Below are 22,695 nucleotides of genomic sequence, written 5' to 3'. Positions count from 1 at the left end.
CATGCCTCCATGGACTAAGAAGTCCACTCACCACTCTGCCTCACTGTCCTATATTTTCTGCACTGTACCTCTGTTCTGTTTCATAGTTTGCTTACCTCAGCCTCTGATCTTGGCCTGGCTCCTTTTCTCTGTCTCACATTTTTTGTCCCCTAGATAGTGATATTGAACGTTTTCTTCCAATGGTCCTGGGATTTTTCTCTCTGTTCAAGACTGTTCTTATACACAAAGGAATGGCTTTGATGGAGGTGTGATTTTTTTTTGTCTTTCAGCAAACCATACCCCAAAGAAAGAGTATAACTTGGTTCACACCCTCTACTAAACTCGAGACTTAATCTCATCTTAATCCTGCCTATTAGCATAGCAGAGAGCTCTCTCCAAAATGAGATTATAGCCACAGACATGGAGTCCAGAATGATAATAAAATCACATGAGGAATTATGGCTACAAAGACCATATCAATTGATAGATCTCACTAGGTCTAAGACAATGTGCAGTATACAACCTCATCTGAGTTGGGAATGAACCTGGCAAGTTCCTATGAGACAATACTTTTACTAAAATATATCCATGGAAATTGGATCATCATTCTAGGTCTTTGTGTTAGTTATTACATAACATTTCAAACTATTTTTTTTCTCAAATGTCTTTACACACTCTAAAATTATTGACAGCTTCAAAGTACTTAAAATCATGTAATTTCTATTGGTCATGTTAGAAATTAAAACAGATAACTTAAAAGCATGCCCTGATTGTTTCATTCAAGATAATAAGCCCAAGGAACAACTGCCTTTTGCCATGACACCAGAATAACTGCTTGATGTCCAGCTATCATTACAGAACACAAAAGAAGCCTCATCATAAGGCAGAAATGCAGAACATATTTTCAATATCCCAGGGACTCAAGACATTCTAGACCAGCAGTTCTCCACCTGTGGGTCGCGACCCCTTTCACAGGGGTCGCCTGATTCATAACAGTAGCAAAATTACAGTTATGAAGTAGCAACAAAAATAATGTTATGGTTGGGGGGTCACCACCACATGAGGAGCTGCATTAACGGGTCATGGCATTAGGAAGGTTGAGAACCACTGCTCTAGATCCATGAAAGCATATGAACCTCTGTAACTATTACGCTGAGAAAAATTTTGAAACCTTGAACCAAAAATATTCATTATGTCATAGTTTAACTTAACTAGTAAAAAAAAAGTAGTTCAGCTTACCAATAGTTTAGCTTCACTAATAAAAAGTCTGCCTTGTGTATTATGCTCTTTTAAGAACTATCTAGATGAAATGAAATTAACAACAGCAACTGGAAAGATTAGGTAGGACCCTGAGGGTAGGGTGACTCTACTCTATGAAGTTATCAGGGACTGAAATTCACTCTGTTTTGTTTCTCTGCCATCTTAAAGATGGTGTATTTGTCTACATTGTACAGGATGACTCATCGTTCCAATCAACAGAAAGGAGAAAAATGGAAAAGAAAGGTATACCTGTTAAGATGGCAGAGAGAATGGTCTAGAAGTTTCTCACATTATTGTCACTCATATCCATTGGCCACAAATTAGTTACTTACTTACCTTACTGCTAAGGAGGTTAAGAAAGAGGAAGTTTAAGCATAAAAGTGCTGACATTTGGCTTTTTGATCTGCCAAGTCATCAACTTCTTGCGGATCAACCTTACTATTCTTTATTGCTCAGCTACAAAGGAAGGATTCTCTTACACTTGAGGGAGGGTACTTTGGGCGAGACCAGAAATCTCTGCCATAGTCTTTCCCAGTGACACATTTATTATTTTTACCTTTAGTAAATAGACAGTGATGACTTTAAGTAGTATGAATCAGCTAAGTGATTAAAGAGGATAGACCCTCTAGCTTCTAGAAAATACCTACATTTCTACAATCTGTACATAAAAAGTATTGTGTTCCAAAATCACTTTTATGAGGACACCTCAAAAAGCTCAGGGAAAAATTCCATTACCTTCTCATCCCATTTTTCCATGAACATATACAGAAAAAATACTGTATTCTCCCCTTCTCCTTACATTGCCTTCTTCTAATGATTACTCAAACTGACAGTGCTGATTCTGGGCTGTACCGTGCAAGTGAGCATTGTTTGCCTCCTGACAAAACATCAGCTTCCACTTCTTTTTAAAAAAATCATTTTATTGGGGCTCATACAACTCTTATCACAATTCACACATACATCAATTTTGTAAAGCACACTTATGCATTCGTTGTCCTCATCATTCTCAAAACTCACTTTCCACTTGGGCTCCTGGAATCAGCTCCTCATTTTCCTCCCCCCTACCCCCCGTGAACCCTTGATAATTTATAAATTATTTTATCTTATCTTATACTGCCCGGCATCTCCCTTTACCCACTTTTCTGTTGCCCATCCCCCAAGGAGGAGGTTATATGTAGATCCTTGTGATCGGTTCCCCCTTTCTACCCTTCCTTCCCTCCCGGTATCGCCACTCTGACCACTGATCCTGAGGGGTTCATCTGTCCTGGATTCACTGTGTTTCCAGTTCCCATCTGCACCGCTGTGCATCCTCTGGTCTAACCAGGTTTGCAAGGTAGAATTGGGATCATGATGGGGGGAGGGGGGAGGAAGCGTTTAAGAACTAGAGGAAGGTTTTGAGTTTCATTGTTGTTACACTGAACCCTGAGTGACTCATCTCCTCCCCACTACCCCTCTGCAAGGGATGTCCAGTTGTCTACAGATGGGCATTGGGTCCCCATCACACACTCCCTTCATTCACAATGATATGATTTCCCCCCGCCTTTGGTGCTTGACACTTGGTCCCCTCGACCCTTCGTGATCACACATATTGGTGTGCTGCTTCCATGTGGGCTTTGTTGCTGCTAGGCTAGATGGCCGCTTGTTTACTTTCAAGCCTTTAAGACCCCAGATGCTATATCTTTCAATAGCCAGGCACCATCAGCCTTCTTCACCACACTTACTTATGCACACATTCGTCTTCAGCATTTATATGGGGGAGGTGATCACACAATGGTGCTGAGTTAGTAGTTTACTGTGCCAACCTGGCCGATAAACACATGTGGAATTGATAGAAGGGCAGAGGGATAAATGGCTTGGTGAGCCTTGCCTTTCGAGTTCTTGGGTCTCTTGCTTTGTGACAGTCGGACCAGGGTGCAGTTGCCTTAGTAGTTCCCAGCTTGAGCTTGCAAGGCTGACTTCCTGGGAGACCTCCCCAAGGAGAAGCCACATGGACCTAACTCGATGCAGCCCTGGGTGCTGGAGCAGCTGTGTGGAGACCCCTGCCAGTGCTCAGATGTTTACACATTCACTGACTCAGCTTTCCTCCTGCAGTCGGTGTCATTGCATCTGCTTTGTGAGATGGAGGAGGACTTTCTGGATTGGTGTTGGACATATGGGTTAATGGGTTAATGCTGGGATTTTGGGCTTGGGCAGCACTGGGTTGGGATGTTTTATTGATGCTCACTTAACCTTTATATAAAACTCTCTCTTATACATGAGTTTCTGTGGATTTGTTTCTCTAAAGTACCCAGACTAATACAGATAGTTTTTGTTCTTTGGTGTCTGCTACCTTATCCCTTCAACACCTTGTGATCACACAGGCCTGTGTGCTTCTCCTCTGTGGGCTTTGTTGCTTCCAAGCTAGATGACTGCTTGTTTGCCTTCAAACCTTTAAGACCCCAGATGCTATATCTTTTGATAGCCGGGCACTATCAGCTCTCTTCACCACGTTTTCCTATACACACATTTGTCTTCAGCGATCATTGCGGGAAGGTGGGCATCATGGAATGACCATTTAGCTGAGCAAAGTGCTCTTGTATTAAGGGGATGTGCATGGGGAGGCCCAATGTCCATCTGCTACCCTACTACTAAACCTATAAATATATGCACATAGGTCTATTTCCCCCATAATCATAAATATATTTACATATGTACGTCTGTATTTAGGCCTCTGTGTATGCCTTTAGCCTCCTACTCCTTTTCTCTATTTCCTTATGCTTTCCTCCTGTCCCACTACCATGTTCAGCCTTCATTCTGGTTTCAGTAATTCCTCTCAGTTACCTTGCCCTTGGTCACTCCTTACCAGTGCTCCCATCCCCTCCCTCCACTGGTTTTGAACCACTCATTTTTCCCTTGTCCCTGGGTTGGCCAACACCTCCTCCCTTTCCCTACCTCCCACACTCTCAGATCTCCAGGACCGTTGGTCCTGTTATTTTCTTCTCACATTGTTAGTCCAGCCTATCTTAGCTAGGTGGACCTGCAGAGATAATAATATGTGCATAAAATTGTGGATGGCTTTGACAGCACCAAAGTGGCACATAAGAACATGGCGATGACGGCAGCAACACCAACAAGCTAACAAACAAAAAGGCCACTGACACACAAAATTTAAAAGAAGATAAAAATAAAACAAAACAAAAAGAAAGGAAGAAAAACCTGATAATAGTTCAAGGTCAGTTTGTTGACCTTTAGGAGTGTTTTCCAGACATGTCTGATGGGGTGCCACATCCTGGCCTCACAGTCCATCCTTTTTACTCCCTCGGGACCTCCTTGCTCTGCTTCCCTCACCGCTCAATTGCACTCCCCCAGTGTTTTGCCTCAGTGTGGTGGGGTCAGCTCAGTCACACGTCCTACACTGTGTCTCCAGTGCTGTCCCATGTAGGGCCATGAGTCAGTGCAGGATGTCGCATCTTGCAGTGGGGCCAGCCTTATAGTGCTCTCTGTGCATTGGGCGCTCCGAGCTGGGCTATCGTCCTCTGAGCTTGCTGTGCTCCACTCCCTTCCTCCTCCTTCCTTTGCTTCAGCTTCCTTCTGGGTATGGTAGGTCATTTCCTTTCCCACACCAGATGATCCATTTTCATTTTCTGTGGCACTCCCTTCCATGGTGGGGGTCAGGCTGATTCTGATTAGGGCCCGGCATATGCTCCAGTCTTTTTGTGGATTCCTCTGTGCATTACGTTGCCCTCCTGGGTTGGTGTGTCATGGTGGGGTCCATATGCATGTTCCAGTTCTGTGGGGACACAACCAATACTCTCCCCCTGGGAGGGTTAGTGCCCTGTTCCCCCCGTGCCATCAACTCAGATTCTCCCCACCACGCTTCTCCCTCCACCTGCCCCCCTTCTCCTTCTTTATGTTGGACTCTCATGTACCTCCCTGGGAGTGGTCTGCCCTCCCCCCAACTGTCTATGCTTCCACCTGTTTATTGCAAGATAGGTGTCTGTTCTTTTACTCCTGCCATGCTGACTGTACTTACCTCAGGGGACTCAAGTTATACCTGTCCTTTTGAGCTTTACATGATTCCTTCCAGTTCTTCCCACGAAGCGGCGTCTTTCATGTGATTGCTTGTGCTTTTCAGTGCTGCATAGTGCTCCATTGTGTGTATGCAGCTTCCCCTTCTACTGTTCCCCTCCATTCTAACTTATAGTGACCTGATAGTACAAAGTGGAACTCTCCCATGGGTTTATAAAACTAGAGTCATTACAAAAGCAGAGTGCCATCTTGTTCTCCTGTGGTTCCCAACCACCCAGCATCCTCTCAGTTAACAGCAAATGCTAAAAAGTGTGTCTCCAGGGCACCCCAACAGCAGCTTAGGGAAAGAGTCCTCTGAGAGGGCAGGGCAAAGGCATGTGATGTGCCGCTTCACTCGTATTTAATAGAAAAGAGATGGCACAGCACTCAAGGAAGGCCATTCTGAGGATTTATTACTGATAATGATTTTATTCCTTACAGAAAAGTTGGCAATTTTTAATATAAAAACGTAAAATTTTTTGTATTATGAAGATGAGTGTAAACAATAAAAAGGGCAAGACTGGAAGAAAATAGTTCCTAAAAATTAAGAAACAAGTTGCAATGTCCAAAGTATCCAAAAAGCTATAAAACAATGAGAAAGTATAATGAATCCCATAGAAATGGGAAAAGGATCTGAACAGGACAATGACAGAAAATATTAAATTGTGATTAAGAAAATAAAATCTTCATTCTACTAATCTGAGAAATCCTATTAAAGCAACAGGGTATTTTTGTTCACTGTATTGGTAAAAGTAAAAGTTGATGCTAAGTGTTGTTAAGAGTACGGAGGATTGAATACTTTGCATAATTTTGGTAGGAGCACAAATTTATATATAAACATTTTAGGAGGAAAATTTGGCAGAACTTATTGAAATGTTTAATGCATGTTCAAGTTGACTCAGAAATTTCAACTCCAGTTATATTCCTAGAAAAATACATATACCTTTAATCACCAAAAAATTAGTACTTCCCTAAATGCCAATAAAGGAAAATGGCTTTGCTATTAAATTACAGTATGTACACACAGAAAGTGCTGGCAGGGAAAAAAACTTCAAATTATATCAAATAAATTTAATGATATCTGGAAAACAGAATTGCCTCATCAAGTATCAAATTAACCCATTAACCCATAGTGTCTAACACAATTCATTTTTGTCCCCGAAATTTTCAAATCGATTGGTCTTTGCCATGTACAAGCAGCACTGGAGGCGCGATGGTCAAGCCCTGAGTTGCTAAGAAGGTTGGTTTGCTAACCTAATTTCATAGTGGAAGGAAGAGTTAGTCATCTGTGTCCACCATCATCGGGTTATTCCAATGCACAGCAACCATATAGGACAGGGTAGAACTTCTTTTATAGGTTTCTGAGACTGTAACTCGTTACAGCAGTACAAAGCCTTGGAACCTCTAAAGGGCAGTTCTACTCTGTCCTAAAGGGTCGCTATTACTTGGAATCTACTTGAAGGCAATGAATTAGTGGCTTTCCTACTTGCGATCTGGTTCCTCGTGTAGCGGCTACGCATTGGGCTGCAAAGCTTATGGTCAGCAGTTTGAAACCACCTGCCCTCCACAGGAGAAAGACTGGGCTTCCTATGCCCATAGACAGTTAGTCTCAGAAACCCACTAGGGGTCACTATGAGCCAGCATTGGCTCTGTGGCAGAGAGTTTGATTTGGGTTGGGTTCCAGGGTCCACGATTATGCATACCCCTTAGGTACTTCTTAGTACTATAGAATCTTGGCCTTATTCCAAACCTACTGAGTTTAAATCAGGGATTTCACAAGATCCTGAAGTGAGTCATGTACACATTACACTTGAGAAAAATTAAACTACACATGCAAATTCAACAGAATCATTGTGGACCTTTCAGAAAACCTAGAAACTCTGGGCTCACTTGCAAATTTATACATTTAGCTCATCCAAAGTGAGGTCAAAATCAGTTTCCCAAAATCCCACCAGGGATTCCATTGAGCAGACATGACAGAGAACCAATGAACTGTACAGTCCAGAAACAGACCCATGGGAATGAGAAATTTTAGATTTACCCTGGAATTCCAAATCAAAGCATATGTGGAAAGCCTGGGGATCTGTTTCCCAAAGATCACTGTTGCGAAAACTGCTTCACACAGTCCTGCCCTACACACAGGGTTTTGCCCTAATCAGAATAAAAATTCACGGTGACAGAATTTTTGGTACTTGTTTGCTTATAGTTTGTGTCAAAGCTTAGAAAATGGTCTGAAAAGATACTTGAAACTATTATTGGGGCTAGGGTGAAGCAGTGAAGGGGTATTCTTTTTTTAATTCAGTGTATTTTTGAAGTTTTATACTTTTTGTTTTTTAAATATGAAGAATTTTTAATTCAAGTTTAAAACATGTAAAACTATTGAACAAAAATATTTTTGACATAGATTTTGTTTGTAGCATTTTATTATTATAATTTACATTAAGGAACAGTAACCATTAGTCTGTTTTCACATTTTCATATAAATTTTCCACTATAGTAACTTCACAGCCTTTTTTAAAAAAAGTGTAAAATACACATTGTTATAGTATAGAATCTATATCAAGAATGTAAATTATTATGAAGCAGGTAATTAAAATATTTCATACCATTGCAGATAAGAACAATTATGAATTAAATGAATTTTGCTTTCTCTTTGGGGCTCTAGGCATTAGGATTTTTGTATTCTTATGGAATAGGAATGGAATATGATCAAGCCAAGGTAAGGTCATTCAATTTTTCAAGAACAAAATTAATTCTTTTTCAAAGAACATTGAATAGAGGTTGTACTCAAAGCAAAAGACTCTCCCATCCAAGTACTAACCAGTCCCGACCCTGCTTAGCTTCCAAGATCAGATGAGATTGGCCATGTTCAGGGTGGTATGGCCTAGAGTTGTAAGAGTCCCCAATAAAATGATCCTTCAATAAAATATTTTTTAAAGCAAAAGACTCATTCTAATACAGTGGCTAACAACACAAGTCCATTTGTCAGAGAAAATGTAACCTTCTAACACCTCATGTCTATTAATGTCCTTACAGTTAAGATTTCACATCAAAGATAAACAATAAAATCTACTTCATAGAGCTTTGTGAGGATGCTGTGAAATATTATATCCCCTTGTCACCGGCACCATTGCCTGGTGAGCCCCCAGTAAATGGCAACCATCTATAGAGAAGAAGAGTAAAGTTTCAAATTTATTTTGAGTGTTTCACAGTCCATTGCTGGACTAGGAATAAAAATGTCTAAAGTGTGACATACACATACATGTATGTGTGGGTGTATATACACATATTTATATATGTGGGTTTTTTTTACTTTAGGCACTGATATATTACACTTTTGGAAGTGCCGGAGGAAGCATGATGTCCCAGATGATTTTGGTTTGTAAATTAATTATTCTTGAGTCTAAATAGATGTGCTACAAATGCAGCATTATCATATTAAGAATATATATGCTTATGTCTTAGGGGTACAGATATTTGTCAGGAATCAATGTTCTACAAAATTGTGAAGTTGCCCTGAATCATTACAAGATAGTGGCAGATTATAGTGAGTAACCTACATAATTAATTTTTAAGCAATAGACTTGCCAAAGAATTAAAAAATAATTCATTACCAGTTGACATCAATTCATGAAAACGTTTAAGTTACTTGAAAATATTAACATTATTAAAATGTTGGGTTTAAAATATAGAGTTTGTAGTTACTAATTATTTTTCTAAGGTTTAAATGATCCAAATGAAAATGTTAAAATGATTTAAATGATTGTAGTCATCCTTTTTAATGTACATATCACCAAACAATTCTCTTATGTTCTTTCAAGTTGAAAATTGGAATGTAATGCTATTAAATATTAAACAGTTTTCCTAATTCTAACATTTAGAATAGCTGTAACTTGTTAAAATTTTCTAAAGTAATAAATATGAGGCACAGACATTGAAGATCACTATTGCTGCTCTTAAAAACAATTCAACCCCTATTCTTTTCTATTAAAAATAGAGCCCGAGACTAATATTTGTTCCTAGAATCATTTTCAAAGTGCTATGTAACATTTCATCTAGCAACAACATTGAACATAATTAAACTTTTAAAAGTCTTCCAAGAAGTGAATAAGGTCAAGTCCATTTGGTTAATTCTTATAATCAGAGTGATTACAGAATCATATAAATATATGTCTGGAAAAATAAAAAAATATATATATGTCTGGCTCTATTGGGATTGGAGAAAATGAGGGAAAAGCTACTTTTGTATTTAAGATAATTATCAATATAATTTCATGTTTAATGAAACTAGCATCTCTATATATTTCAAACTTTACATCTTGATAGGTAGATTTAGGCCTCATATTTTCTGATCATCCCTGGAAAGTAATTAAAGAGCAGTTATTATTCTCATTTTCTAGTTTTAGTTCCAGGAAAGGTCAATGGTAGAGGGTGTGTCTTCTTTTCTTGAGCCTGCTAGGCCATGGTGCTCACTAGGGACTAGTACAATATTCCTGGGTTGCCAAGAATAATTAGGTTCCATGCCCTTTTCTCATAACCAAATACCAAATTTAAGCAGATTTTTATTTTCCAAGGATCTTCCCTTTCTGTGAGTGGGCCAGATTTCTGTACATTTTAAGGACAAGAGGCCAAACAATGTTTTCTTAACTTGACTGTTAGTTCTTGCAACCGTATGCATTTTGGCTAGTCTCTGGCTTGTTTCTATTCACAGTTGCTGACAAACTGAAAAAAACTGAAGGTATCCCAGTGGAAAAAGTGAGACTAACGGAAAGACCTGAAAATCTGAGTTCTAACAGTGAGATTTTGGATTGGGACATATATCAATACTATAAACTTTTGGCAGAAAGAGGAGATGTTCAGATACAAGTAATTTATACTGAAGATCCTATATTTTCCTACCCTAAAAATTTCAAGGGGCTTGGTTCTCTCTGAGTCCCGGAGGGGTTCACAATGACCAAGTAGGGTGAGAAAAGGAAGAGAGGCCTCCTCTTTTGTACCCTACTCTACTGCTTTGTCCTCTGCCACTTGCAGTTCCTCTGGCGTATAGAAAAGCGGGTTGCCATAGTACTGATTTATTTAAACATTAGATTACTTCTAAGAAGAACCCTTACATTTTAATTGTAGGGAAAAAAGCACTGTCCAATGCTGATTTTAATATGAATGAATTCCTCAAGGCCCTAGAAATATTCTGCTTTGGGTAATGGTGCTGTAATTGTCTACTCTTTGAGAGCCAAGAGTTAAGAATCCTCTGATTGTGTGCTCAAACCTTAGTGTACAAGCCGGCATCTCCTCACCAAAGAAGCCAGCAGTATGTCTGTCAGCAACCAAGTCTCTAGTGCATTTTCTACTTCTTTCAAGACGTGCTAGCTGTATCAAATTGAGTCAACCTACAATAGGAAAAACAAAGAGTAAATATGATTTCCTTTGTTTACTTAAATAAATACAACTGCCAAAATAATTTTTTTAATTATCTTCCCTAGGTTTCTCTTGGACAGTTACATCTGATTGGGAGAAAAGGTTTAGACCAGGATTACTACGTAAGTCAATGTCAAGAGTTATTTTCATGGGGTAGGCAGGAGCTCTGGAGGGAGAATGGCATGAGCAGCAAAGGGCAGGAGAGTCACTGTTGGGCCGGGATTGGGTGAGAGGAGTGTCCCCACCTGCTGGCCTCTGATACTCGCCTTCCACAAAGAACAACTGCAGAAAGTCCATCAGGGAAATTCTTGCTGTATCAGAGGATAATTGGATATAATTAGAAAGATTATTAGGCATCTTTATAAATTTGCAATCTTCTTTCTGTCTTATTTCTTAATCTTACTTTATCCCAGTGACCATAGAAGTGTAATTAACAATTCAAAGTAATAATGGAGAAATAAACAAATAAACTTAGCCTACAAAAGATCCTTCTAAGTAAGATGCCGGAGTCACTGGGTGAAATCATGTCTAGATTCTGATTGTGACCTCAAGACCTTAGGGCCTGAATCATTAGAGATCTAGGGTAGTAACTGTGATTCTTTTTTAAAGCAGATTTTGCAGCCCTTCTCACTCTGGGGTGCCATGTGTTTGTTGTCTCAAACTAATATCTATCCTATTCATAGTCCTAATGCCTAAGCAATGTCGTAGAACACTATGCACAACAGAACACAACACTGCACACGGTCCTACGCCATCCTTATCTTTTTCCTATGCCTGGCCCCATTGTTTCCCTTCCCTGGAAATTGTTTGTCGATGGACATCATATCAAAACTTCAGGGACTCAAATCTTGTTTCTTTTAGATGTTCTTTTGAGTTTGGGAACCAAAAAAAAAGTCTGATGGAGCGAAATCAGATCTATGTATAGAAGGGTAAAGGATCCCAGTGAAATTCTCATAGGACAACCCTGCTGCCCTTGAAGAGTGAGCAAGTACATCTTTCCTTTTGATGCGTTTTTGTTTGATTGTTCTTCTTCTCATCAATGTAGCTTTCCATTTTCTTATAACTTCTTCTTAATAAATGCCTGCAATCTCCTGTGTTCTTTAAGAAAAACTGATCAAAATTACACCCATCGAGTTCCCCCAAACAATCACCATACCCTTTTGAGCCAGACTCACTGCACTGAATTTAACTGGCCTGGCAGATACCCCAGGAAACCCCTGTTTTGAGTAGACTTTCTCTCTTTTCATTTTTAAAGTACACCAAGGGGATTGCTGAACATCGAGGACAGCAGCCTTCAGTATAGATTACAACTCAATGTAAAAAAAGGCAAAATCCTCACAAGTGGACCATAGACATCGTGAAAAATGGAGCAAAAAATGAAGTTGTCAAGGATTTTGTTTTGCTTGGCTCCATAGTTAGTGCTCATGGAAGCAGCAGTTAAGAAATCAAATGATGCATTACACTGAAAACTGCTGCACAAGACCTGCTGCAAGTGTTGAAGAGCAAGGATGCCACTTTGAAGACTAAGGAGTGCCGGATACAAGCCTCTTTGTACATGTGAAAGTCGGACAAAAATAAGGAAGGCCTAGGAAGAATGGATGCATGTGAACTGAAGTATTGACGAAGCATATTAAAAATACGGTGGACTGCCGGAAGAAGTACAATCAGAAAGCTCCTTAGAAGCAAGGATGCTGAGACTTCATCTCACCTACTTGAAACAAATTACCAGAAGAGACCAATCCCTAGAAAAGAACAGCAGGATTGGGTCAGCAAAAACGTCGAAGATTCTAGACACGATGAATTGACACAGTGACTGTGGCAGTGGGATCCAACATAACAAATCGTGTTGTGAGGGTAATGCAGGACTGGGCAGTATTTCTATTGTGTATAGGGTCCCTGTGAGTCACAACCTGACTCCCTGACACCTAAAGAAATAAAATATATATCTATTACTGACAGAACTTGTCTGCAGTTGTCTCCTGATCATAGAGACAAGTTTAAACATGTATTGTTTGGAATAAACGTGTGAATGTATGAACTGGAAACCCAGTAGGAATACTTTTTAACTGACCCTGGCATGTTGCTCTTCAAATAACAAGTATCCCTTGAACCAGCATACTAAAGCCTCAGCCCACCAAGGAAATACCCATCACAAGTATAAGTTACATATTTTAAAATATAAGAGATACCTCAGCTTTCTTCCGCCCACCCCCAAATTAAATATCAAAGTATCTGTAAACAACTAGCTTGCCTCTTTTTTTCTCTTCACTATTTGGTTAAACTAATATTTCTCAGAGGGTGTCACCACAGGAAATATTTCACTCCTCTACATTGCCAAATCTTAATTACTGAAATGCATTGTATATCCAATTCTTGATCACATTACCTTGAATATTCTACTCATACATTTTAATGTGGTTTGCATATTTATATACACTGATTAAGAATTAATTGAACAGGGGAATCCAGGTGTTAGGGTGCACACTATAGAGTGGATAAGTCATAATTAAATTACAGCTGGCAAGGCAGTAATATCAAATATGTGAAGGGGCAACTGCTACTCACTGAAAATAAAAGGAATCGTGTCATCCATTTGGGGCTTCATTTACCCCTCTGCAGAGACTGGAATTAAACAAAGTGCTCATAACCCTTTTTTTTTTAATAATACATTTTACTACCATTTTGTTATAGAAAAAAAGTATTGCAAATGCATTAAAGTAAAGATTTTCTTAGATTCAGTAACAAACACTTGTCACTTCTTAATAAGCTAATTTTGGACTCATAAAAAAATTCATTTAGCATAAACATGTGACATACTATATCATATATATATATATATATATACCCAAGAGATCATCAGTGGAAAGGCACATCATTGCTTTATGTTTCACTAAGAAAAAAATTTTTAATGATATCATATAAAATTTATAATTTATACATACTTTAATTCATTTAAAACTACATAAATTATGCATGCCTTTGAGAACAAAAAGTGATAGTAAAAAATATCTTGATTAAAATCAGAAGAAAATGTACAACTTGTATTATTCTGGGTAGACTAGAGAAGCAAATTCATAAACATGCCTATGTATATAAGAAAGAGTTTTATATGCAAGAACAACTGTACATTAAGAAAACATCCCAGCATAGTCCAGATCAAGTCCATAAATCCAATATTAGCCCATATGTCTGATACCAATCTATAAAGTCCTCTTCTGACTCACAAAACACATGTAATGATGCCGAATACAGGATGATCACAGGCAAGTGGGTTGAAAGTCTTTGGATCCAGTGACATTGTAAGCATCTCGACCTTGGCAGGGGTCTCCACCTGGCTTTTCCAGCACCCAGGGCTGTGTCAGGGTGGGTCCATGTGGCTTCTCCAGCTCCCAGAGCATAGCAGCAGGCGTCTTGTCAGTAGAGTGTCTCCAAGGAAGGGAACAGTGAGAGAGTGTGTCTTCCCCTTCGAAGGAGGAAATCCCAGATTTGCCAGAATTCTCAGGAGAAAGGCAGGCCCCCACAGAGGCCTCATTGGCTATGCTCCAATTGACAGACTAGACTCCACCCCTTCACTCTTAATCCTCTCAAATACCAAATTGACACCAAATTATATAACTACTACAACTATGCTGTTAGGAGCTCAGTAAATGTTAGATCAGTGGATAGTTTAGTTGCTGCATGGATGAGTGGATGGATGAATGGATATTTGATCTTAACTCTTCAAGAGAAAAAATGCAGATTGGTTTATAGGAATACATATCAATGTAATTTACATAGTAGTTCTACACAGTCTGTGTTTAACAACTATTTATGTAAATGAATTATAACATTTAGAAACAAATGTAAAGAAAAGTTAAAGAGGACTGAAATGTCAAGTAATCCATGGAAGTACAGGAGTATGCCGGGAGGATTAGCGCCTCGAGCCCTTTGATGTTTATGTGCCCATTACACCGAAGGTTGGAATTCTCTATTTGTTACCATAAAGTAATTTATTTTCTTCAAAAAGTCAAACTCAGTTTCCCAGAGGTAATTTTTTCAAAAAACTTTCTATTGCAGGATATTTGAAGGCCAAATTCTAAACATGGACTTTGAAAACGAGTTCATGACATCATAATAATATGGTAAATGTGGAAGGGATGATAAAGATGAAAATCCAGTTCTCATAATTTAAGGATTTATGAATGTAAGCATCCATCCATTTATACATTCATTCTCCCCAGAAATACTTATAGAGGGCCTATTTTGGCATATTAGGAAAGACAGAACAATGAGCAAATAAATTGATGCATGCCAAGTCAAGGAGAAAGTAGGCTTCCATGAGAGCAGAGAGGAACAGGACCTGAATGGGCAAACGGAGACCTACAAACACTGTTAACTAACTTTCGGTATATTGGGGACATAATTCAGAAGAAAGTACCTTTAGTTTTGATATGAATGTTTCTTATTTTGGAAATTGAACCATTGCTACTAATTTCTATCCAATGTATACTTAGATTATTCCAGACGTTTTAGATAGCTTTTGCTTAAATAATCCCTCGTGTCTGAAATGCCTTCCATTTTCTACCACGGAATGAATGTCCTTGCATTATTCAAGCCTTTACTCTTTGGGTCCATCTTTCTGGCAGCACTATCTTTCGGATAGTTTATCTCAGTCATACCACAGTAATTACTAGTGCCTAGGTCAGCAGCCAAGAAGTTGCAAAAGACCTCTTTAAAGAATTAAAGAGTGAGGATAACACTTTGAAGACCACGGTGCTCCTGCCCCAAGCCATGATATCATCTCAGATGCATGTGAAAATGGGACAATGAATAAGGAAGAGTGGATGCGTATTAATTCGTTTGAATGACGGTGCTGATGAAGAATATTGGAAGTCCCGCAAACTGCCAGAGGACCATATCTATCATGGAGGATGTCTGCCCCGATGTCCACTGAAAGCCGGGATGGTGACATTTCATCTCACGTCTCTCACTTACTTTGGGTGTCATCAGGAGAGATAAGTCCCTGGGAAAGAGCATCGTGCTTAGTAAAGTAGAGGGTCAGCCCTTGACAAAATGGATCAACACAGTGACTGCAACAGTGGGTTCACACCTGACAATCGTGAGGATGCTGCAGGGCTGGACACTATTTTTTTCTGTTCTATGTAGGGCCTCTTTGAGCCAAACCAACTCCATGGCACCAAGCAACAATGGCAACACAAACACCATGGAAATCCCTCTCTCCGATCCCTTATTCATGTTATTCTGCCAGCCTGCGGTGCACGGTGCAGGGGCAAATCTCTCCTTTTTGAGGCTTAGTCATCTTAGCCTCCCTCCTTTCTGCATGGAGGCAGAGTGCATAATGCACGGACAATGGGTGCAGGCCACTAACGACATGATCCAGTGTCACTAAGTAGGTTCCATTTTAATAACACCTGTTAGGTTGGTGTTGTAATGATTTGGCGAGAAAAAAGTTTATAAAACACTTATTCCGGTACTGGATATAATTTACTGTGCCGTACCTGACTAATTCTTTTTAGTTTTACTTTTATCTCATATAACACCTACTATCTTAATGCTATTTACAAATACTGTATTCTTTTCTTCTCAGCAACATTGTCATGGAAGAAATGTGGGGATTGTGTTTGTGTTCATCTACAAATTGCCTTATATAATTTACAAACAAATGTATGAGGGGGCTTCAAAAAGTTTATGGAAAACAGAATAAAAAGAAAATGGGATTTTTCCATAAGTTTTTTTTTTAATCGCTTTCTATAATAGGTCCTATAACATTTTTGAAAAATATTAATGAGAAAAAGAAGAGCCGGCCGGGTGCATACATGCATACTGTGATGAGGTGCAGTACACGTGACATTTGTATTTGCTTACGTCAGCAAGACGGACACTGATGGAGGAGTAGGTTAAGCATTGGGCTACTAATCATCACGGCTTCAGTGCAAACTCACAAACTTCTCATTGGGATAGCAATTAGCCTAATTCCAAACAAATTTGTCAGTGAAGATTTACAGTTTCGGAAACCGCCAGGGAATCAGTTCTACTCTGTCTTATAAGGTGGCTATTAGAGTAGACTCAATGGCAAGGGCTCTGTTGTGTTTTTGTTTGGGCTGATGGTGGGTCAGGAGGGGGTGGTTTTGGCGTGGTCTTGTGACAGTTACGTCCTCAACACAGATAGACTTTAGTAACTAGGGTGTAGTTCTGAAGGTAGGGATCTTCTTACAGGAAAGTTCCATATTAAGAAGCCCCTTCATTTCTTGCTTACACTCTCCTCTTTGAGAAGAGGCAGATCCTGGCTTAGCAACCTAGTTAAGGCTTTTATAAAGAACAAAAAAGTTATACCCTTTGTAAGGCACTCCTAATTCCTGGAGTTAGTTTCTCTTATTACTCCCTATGGTCTCAGAATGGTCTCAGGGGGAATGGTCTCCCTATGGTCTCAGGGGAAATGGAGCAGCAAGGGACAAGGTCAGTTCTTGTGCACTATATAGACTGCCTACTGAACAGCTTACCTTACCAAATAAATCTATTGGGTCAATTTACAAGTGTACTCTTTCAAAATGCTGGACAATGCAACTCCCTTTACATCTGTGATTCAACCCTCCCCAATAGCCACATGACCAGCATGCCTACCCACATGTGAGAAACAAACCCCCACATTGTAATGTGACATAGATGTGTGTCATAGCTATAAAAGTCCCCGAATTCGGGTTTCTAGGAGCTGAGGTGCACAGTGGCTAAGTTGTCAACTGCTACCATGAAGATTGCAGGCTTGGGAATCCTATGGGCAGTCCTGTTCTTCCCGATGGGATCAGTGTGAATCAGAACTAACAGAAAAGCGCATGGAAACTGCAGCATTTACATTTATTCTTGAAATAACACTTGCAATGGGGCCTTAAGCAAATTGATATTTCCTAGATATTTGTTGAATGCATTTCGTGTTAAATAAAGTTTGGCTCAAAAAGCCATATATTGCATATACTCATGATTGTCAATAACACTGTTCCTTTTCTCCCCAGAAAGCATTATATTATTTCTTAAAAGCAGCAAAGGCTGGGAGTGCAAATGCCATGGCGTTTATAGGAAAGGTACTTGTTTCATCTTGATCAATACTTTTCATTTTATTATGACCAATAAATGGTACCAGCTAATTGAGCGTACTGTAGGGCGACTGGGTTGTAGATCTCTTTCATGGGGAGAACTAATATGTACGTGTATAATTTAACAACAAATTTATCAGGTTGTACAATCATTACCACTCCTTGCTCCCCAGTTTTTTCATTACCCTTAAGAGAGAAGCTCTCTGCCTCCTAAGCAATCACTTTCCAAAAGTGGTGGTCTTGTGGCTACATGTTGGGAAGAAGTCCCATACAAAGCAGCCTTGATCTGGAGAACCAGGCGGAGAAAGTATCCCTGCCCCATGACTCCTCGGCCAAGTGTAGCCCAGGGTACATCTTCCTTGGCATGTGCCAGGAATGATAGACTGGTTACATATGTGAAACTACATTTGCTATAGACCTCGATCCAATAAGAAGCCTCCCCCACATACACACACTGCAACCCCAGGAGGATTACCACTTCCAAAGAAAGAGAAACCCACTGGCATCGAGTGGATGCTCGCTCACAGTGACCCTGTAGGACAGGGTAGAACTGCCTTTGTGGCTTGCTGACTGTAACTCCATGGGAGCAGAGAGCTTCATCTCTCTCCGGCAGAGCACACGGTGGGTTCCATTGGCTGACCTTGAGGTCAGCAGCACAACACATCAGCACCATACCACCAAGGCTCCTCAGAACCTGCTCTAGGCCAAAAAAATGGCTCTCTCAAGAGGAACTCTGCACACTTGTCTTCAAGGGCCTTTCACCAGAGGTGGCAGAAGGGTGGAATTCGGTCCACTCCTGCCACTGATGGAAGATCTATGAGGGACAGTTGTAAACAATTCTTCTAGAGAAACACTTTTTCTCGCCTTCAGAGACTTCTGAAATGCTGCCCTTGGCTCCTGGAAAACAATTTGTATTGAAAACCACAGGGACAAGTTCCCTGCTTCCAAAAATAATCTATTCAATAACTTTAGATGCAAAAAATATCTGAGAAAACATATATATGGTTCACTGCTTTACAATTGTACGATGACAACCGTGAGTGGAGTTGGCTGGGGGGTTATTTTGTTTGTTTGCTTTTTAAAGGTTTTACGTTTTTTAATTGAGGTAAAATTTGTATGCCATAAAACAATTATTTTAAAATGTTCAGCTCAATAATATATAGTTTAAAATGTATTATCACCTTTAAATACCTTCGTTTTTTAAACTCTCTTTTTCCCCCTGTAGATGTATTTAGAGGGGAATGCTGCAGCACCCCAAAATAATGCGACAGCCTTCAAATACTTTTCCATGGCAGCCCATAAGGTATGTACCCAGCCCATTCAGTAACCAGATACAGAGCCTTGACTTTGATTGGATAAAGATTAACACCACAGAGTTAATTCCAAAGCCGAACATCCAACTGGGTGTGAGAGGAATTTTGCCTTCCAGAGAAGTAGAGTCTGGTGTTGAAGAAGAAACAAGTTCTTGACGGCGGGCGTGAAAAGAGGCAGTGACATGCTTCCCGAGCAGAGCCAGTGAGAAACTAGGCTTCATCTCTCTCTCACAAGTGCAGTGGATAAGGCCACTTTGTCGAAGAAACACAACATAAGAATAGACAACAGAGAAAGAGGAAATCCACAGAAAACTGTAATTAATGCAGGCCTAGTGCAAAGACACCCGGAAAAGATGCAATTTGACCCAAAGTCCAGAACTTCCCTAGTCCAGGTGGGACGTTAGAGAGGTAGTAAGAGAAAGGGGCTGAAAGCATGGCTCTGGAAACAGTCCCTGGTTTGAATGCCAGCCCTTCAACGCACTATTTGTGGGACCATAGGCAGTTGTGAAGGGTAGCTGTCATGAAGCCAGCTCCAACTTACAGAGATCGTATGTAGAACAGAAGTAGAATGTTCCCTTCACGATCATTGGTAGATTGGAGTCCACTGTTGCAGCTATTATGTCCATCTCACTGAGGGTGTCCCTAATTTTTATTGGCCCTCTACTTTATCAAAGATGACATAGTTTTACACTAATTAGTCTTTCCTCATACGCCTAATTTGAGTTGAGGTTACATCATCCTGCCTACTAAGAAACATTAGAATTACATTTCTTCTAAGACTAATTTATTAGTTCTGTTAACATCTTCAGTATATTCAAATTTTTGTAACACCACAATTTAAAATATCCATTTTCTTGTTTCCTTTGGCAACATGGAACTTTTCATGGATGTGAGGTGATTTTGAAAAGTAAAGTTTGAGTCAGGCTCACCTCAGTAATTAAAGCAACATTTTTGCTTCCTAAAACATTGAATGAATCTTTTGCAGATTTTCACAGTGCAATATATCATTTCATCTCTTGACTGCTGCTTCCATGAGTTTTGAATTCTGATAAAAATATAATTAAGTCATTGAAAACTGCTGTTTTTTCTGCATTTTTCATGATGTAATTTATAGGTGTAGTTTTGATTTTTTTTCTTTCTTCTTAGTCATTTCTAAATCATACTTAAGGTCCGTAGTCTCCGACCTGTACTAATTAATCAATTCAAGGTGTCTTCATAGTTGGCAAACAAAATTGTGCTCTCTAGAAGTTTACTTATCCATTTCCCCATATATAAAATAACAGTCCACCATTTGCCTGTTTGTTGTACTGTTGTGGAGTGTGTGTTGCTGTGATACCAGAAACTATGCCACCTGTATTTCAAATACCAGTATCTCAGGTATCTGTCACTCATGATGGTCAGATTTCAGTGTTCCCTCCAGACTAAAACAGACTAGGAAGGAGAGCATGGAAATAAAATTCTGAAAAAATTAGTCAACAGAAACCTGATGAATAGCAGCAGAACATTGTTTGGAGATGGTGCCAGAGATGACCCCCTGGTTTGGAAGGCACTCAAAATAGGCCCTCCTCAAAGTAGAGTCATTCTCAGTTATTTGCATGGATTAAGCTTCCTGGACTTTCCTTTGCTGATGGGCACAACATAAAGTTAGAGAGATAAAAGAAAAGCTGCAAATCTCCATTAATGTAAGTTGTGAACTATATGAAGTATGAATATAAGAAAATTGAAAGTCACTAAAAATGCAATAACACTCCTAAAAATTGCTATTGTGGGCATTACAGAGCTGAAATAGACTTATATCAGCCATTCTGAGCTAGACAAACATATGGTCCACTGGGCCAGGAATGACAAACAAGGGAGGAATGGCATTTCACTCATCACCAAAAAGGAAATTCCAATGTTGACTTAGGGTAATATGACAAGGCTTCAAGAAGCTCATGAGAAAAAGACTGCAGCCTTTAACTCAATTTTCTGTGGTCTTTTAGCATTTTCCTTCTATCCATACACCTACAAGAAATACCAGTTAATGCTTTAGCAAAATGTGAAAAACAAACTTAGATGATGCCCAGCTATTGGGAAGCATAGCATTTAGGACCTTAAAGTCTTGTCTTCAAACAAGCAACCATCTAAGTGAGGCATCAATGAAAGAAGCACACGGGCCTGTGTGATCCAAGGATTGTATATAATAAAACTCAAATTCAAAGGAGGAAATGACATCAGAGCTTACATTGTGAATCCCTGGTTTCCAGAGGCTGTGAATGATAGGAGAAACCCAAAATCTATTTTTAGCCTTCACACATGGATTAAGTCTTTGGTGAATTCCCTCTGATCACAGTCAAGGGTTGTGAATAGCCTTCTTATCCATCAGAGAGCATCATAAAGTTGATTGTGGCAGATGTACTTAAGATGAAATATAGTATCTTATCATTTGATGCCCATTTTGGCACATTTTAAAGTTGTTTCCATTTTTTAAATAATAATAATAAAGGGAGGAATACATGTGGATTAAGCCTCTGGTGAATCCCATCTAACCATAGACCAGGAATGTGAATAGCCTTGTTATTGGAAAGAGACCATTGGAAAGTGGATTATTGCAGATGCAATTAGGTTAAACTTTTAAACCTTATCATTTGATTTCCTTTTGACCCATTTCAAATTTATTCTCATTTTTAATATTTATCCTTTCTTTTAAAATGAGGTTTTTCTCTGTTTTACCTCGTCATTGTTGTTCTTTTGTATCTTTTTCTTTTGTATATGAAATCAGAATAGATGGCTAAATCTGTAGAGACAGTAACTGGGTTAATGGTTTCCTGGGAATATGGTAGGGGAGGTTGGGAAGAAATAGGGAGCTAATAATAATGAATACAAGAAGGAAGAAAATGTTCTAAAATTGATTGTGGTGATGGTTGTATAACTCTTCTTAACATGATTTAACTATTCAATTGTATGGTATATGAATTATATGCCAATAAAATTCTAAAACTAAAACAAAAATACATTGGCTAATTCAGGAAAAGAGATGCCAGTTAATTAATCTGACTTTTATTCAAATGTATGCACCAGTCAGAAATGCCAAAGGAAAACAAATTAAAGATTTTTATCAACCTCTAATGTCTGAAATTGATCAAACATACAATTAAAAGCATTGGGAATTGATTGGCATGCAAAACAACTCAAGGAAAGATTGGAATGCAAAAAAGGGTTGGTGGCTGGAAAATATGACCTTAGGGTTTTAAAGAACTGCTGAAGATCGTATGATAATGTTTTGCCAGGACCAATGATGTATTCATTGCAAATACTTTTCTGGTTCCAAAAATATAAATGGCAACTACTTAATATCTCAGAAAGTAATAAAAAGAAGATTTAATTAGATTCTGTCCTATAGGACCCCCAAACAATCTAAATTGAGTTGATGACAGCAGGCTTGGATTTTTTTTTGGATTCACATGAACTTTACTGGATGTAAGACACAAGAATTAAACCAGCTCCATCTGTGAAAAGAGACAATAAAGAAGTTCAATATCATCAGTTGATTTAAAAAATTTTAGGAGGTAACATATTATTTATAGCTGATGTCATGGCTCTTTTTTTAACAT

At 39.1% G+C, this 22,695-nt stretch overlaps 1 protein-coding gene across 3 annotated transcripts in view; it reads left to right on the top strand.

Annotated features, from left to right (window-relative positions):
* Positions 1-22,695, top strand: part of SEL1L2 (SEL1L2 adaptor subunit of SYVN1 ubiquitin ligase) — a 100,263-nt gene that overhangs the window by 34,176 nt on the left and 43,392 nt on the right. For 2 of the 3 annotated variants that reach the window (XM_075527840.1, XM_075527839.1), the window contains exons 4-10: positions 7,952-8,005; positions 8,605-8,664; positions 8,752-8,833; positions 9,998-10,152; positions 10,767-10,823; positions 17,709-17,777; positions 19,015-19,092. In XM_075527840.1, coding sequence (XP_075383955.1) covers positions 7,952-8,005; positions 8,605-8,664; positions 8,752-8,833; positions 9,998-10,152; positions 10,767-10,823; positions 17,709-17,777; positions 19,015-19,092 — 555 coding nt within the window. The remainder of the gene's footprint in view (positions 1-7,951; positions 8,006-8,604; positions 8,665-8,751; positions 8,834-9,997; positions 10,153-10,766; positions 10,824-17,708; positions 17,778-19,014; positions 19,093-22,695) is intronic. The other variant, XM_075527838.1, reaches the window with a different exon arrangement.

This window comes from Tenrec ecaudatus, chromosome 12, assembly GCF_050624435.1.
Source record: "Tenrec ecaudatus isolate mTenEca1 chromosome 12, mTenEca1.hap1, whole genome shotgun sequence".
Classification (NCBI taxonomy): Eukaryota; Metazoa; Chordata; class Mammalia; order Afrosoricida; family Tenrecidae; genus Tenrec; species Tenrec ecaudatus.
The sequence above is the reverse complement of the archived record's forward strand: the minus strand, read 5'-3'. Positions and strand labels throughout refer to the sequence as shown.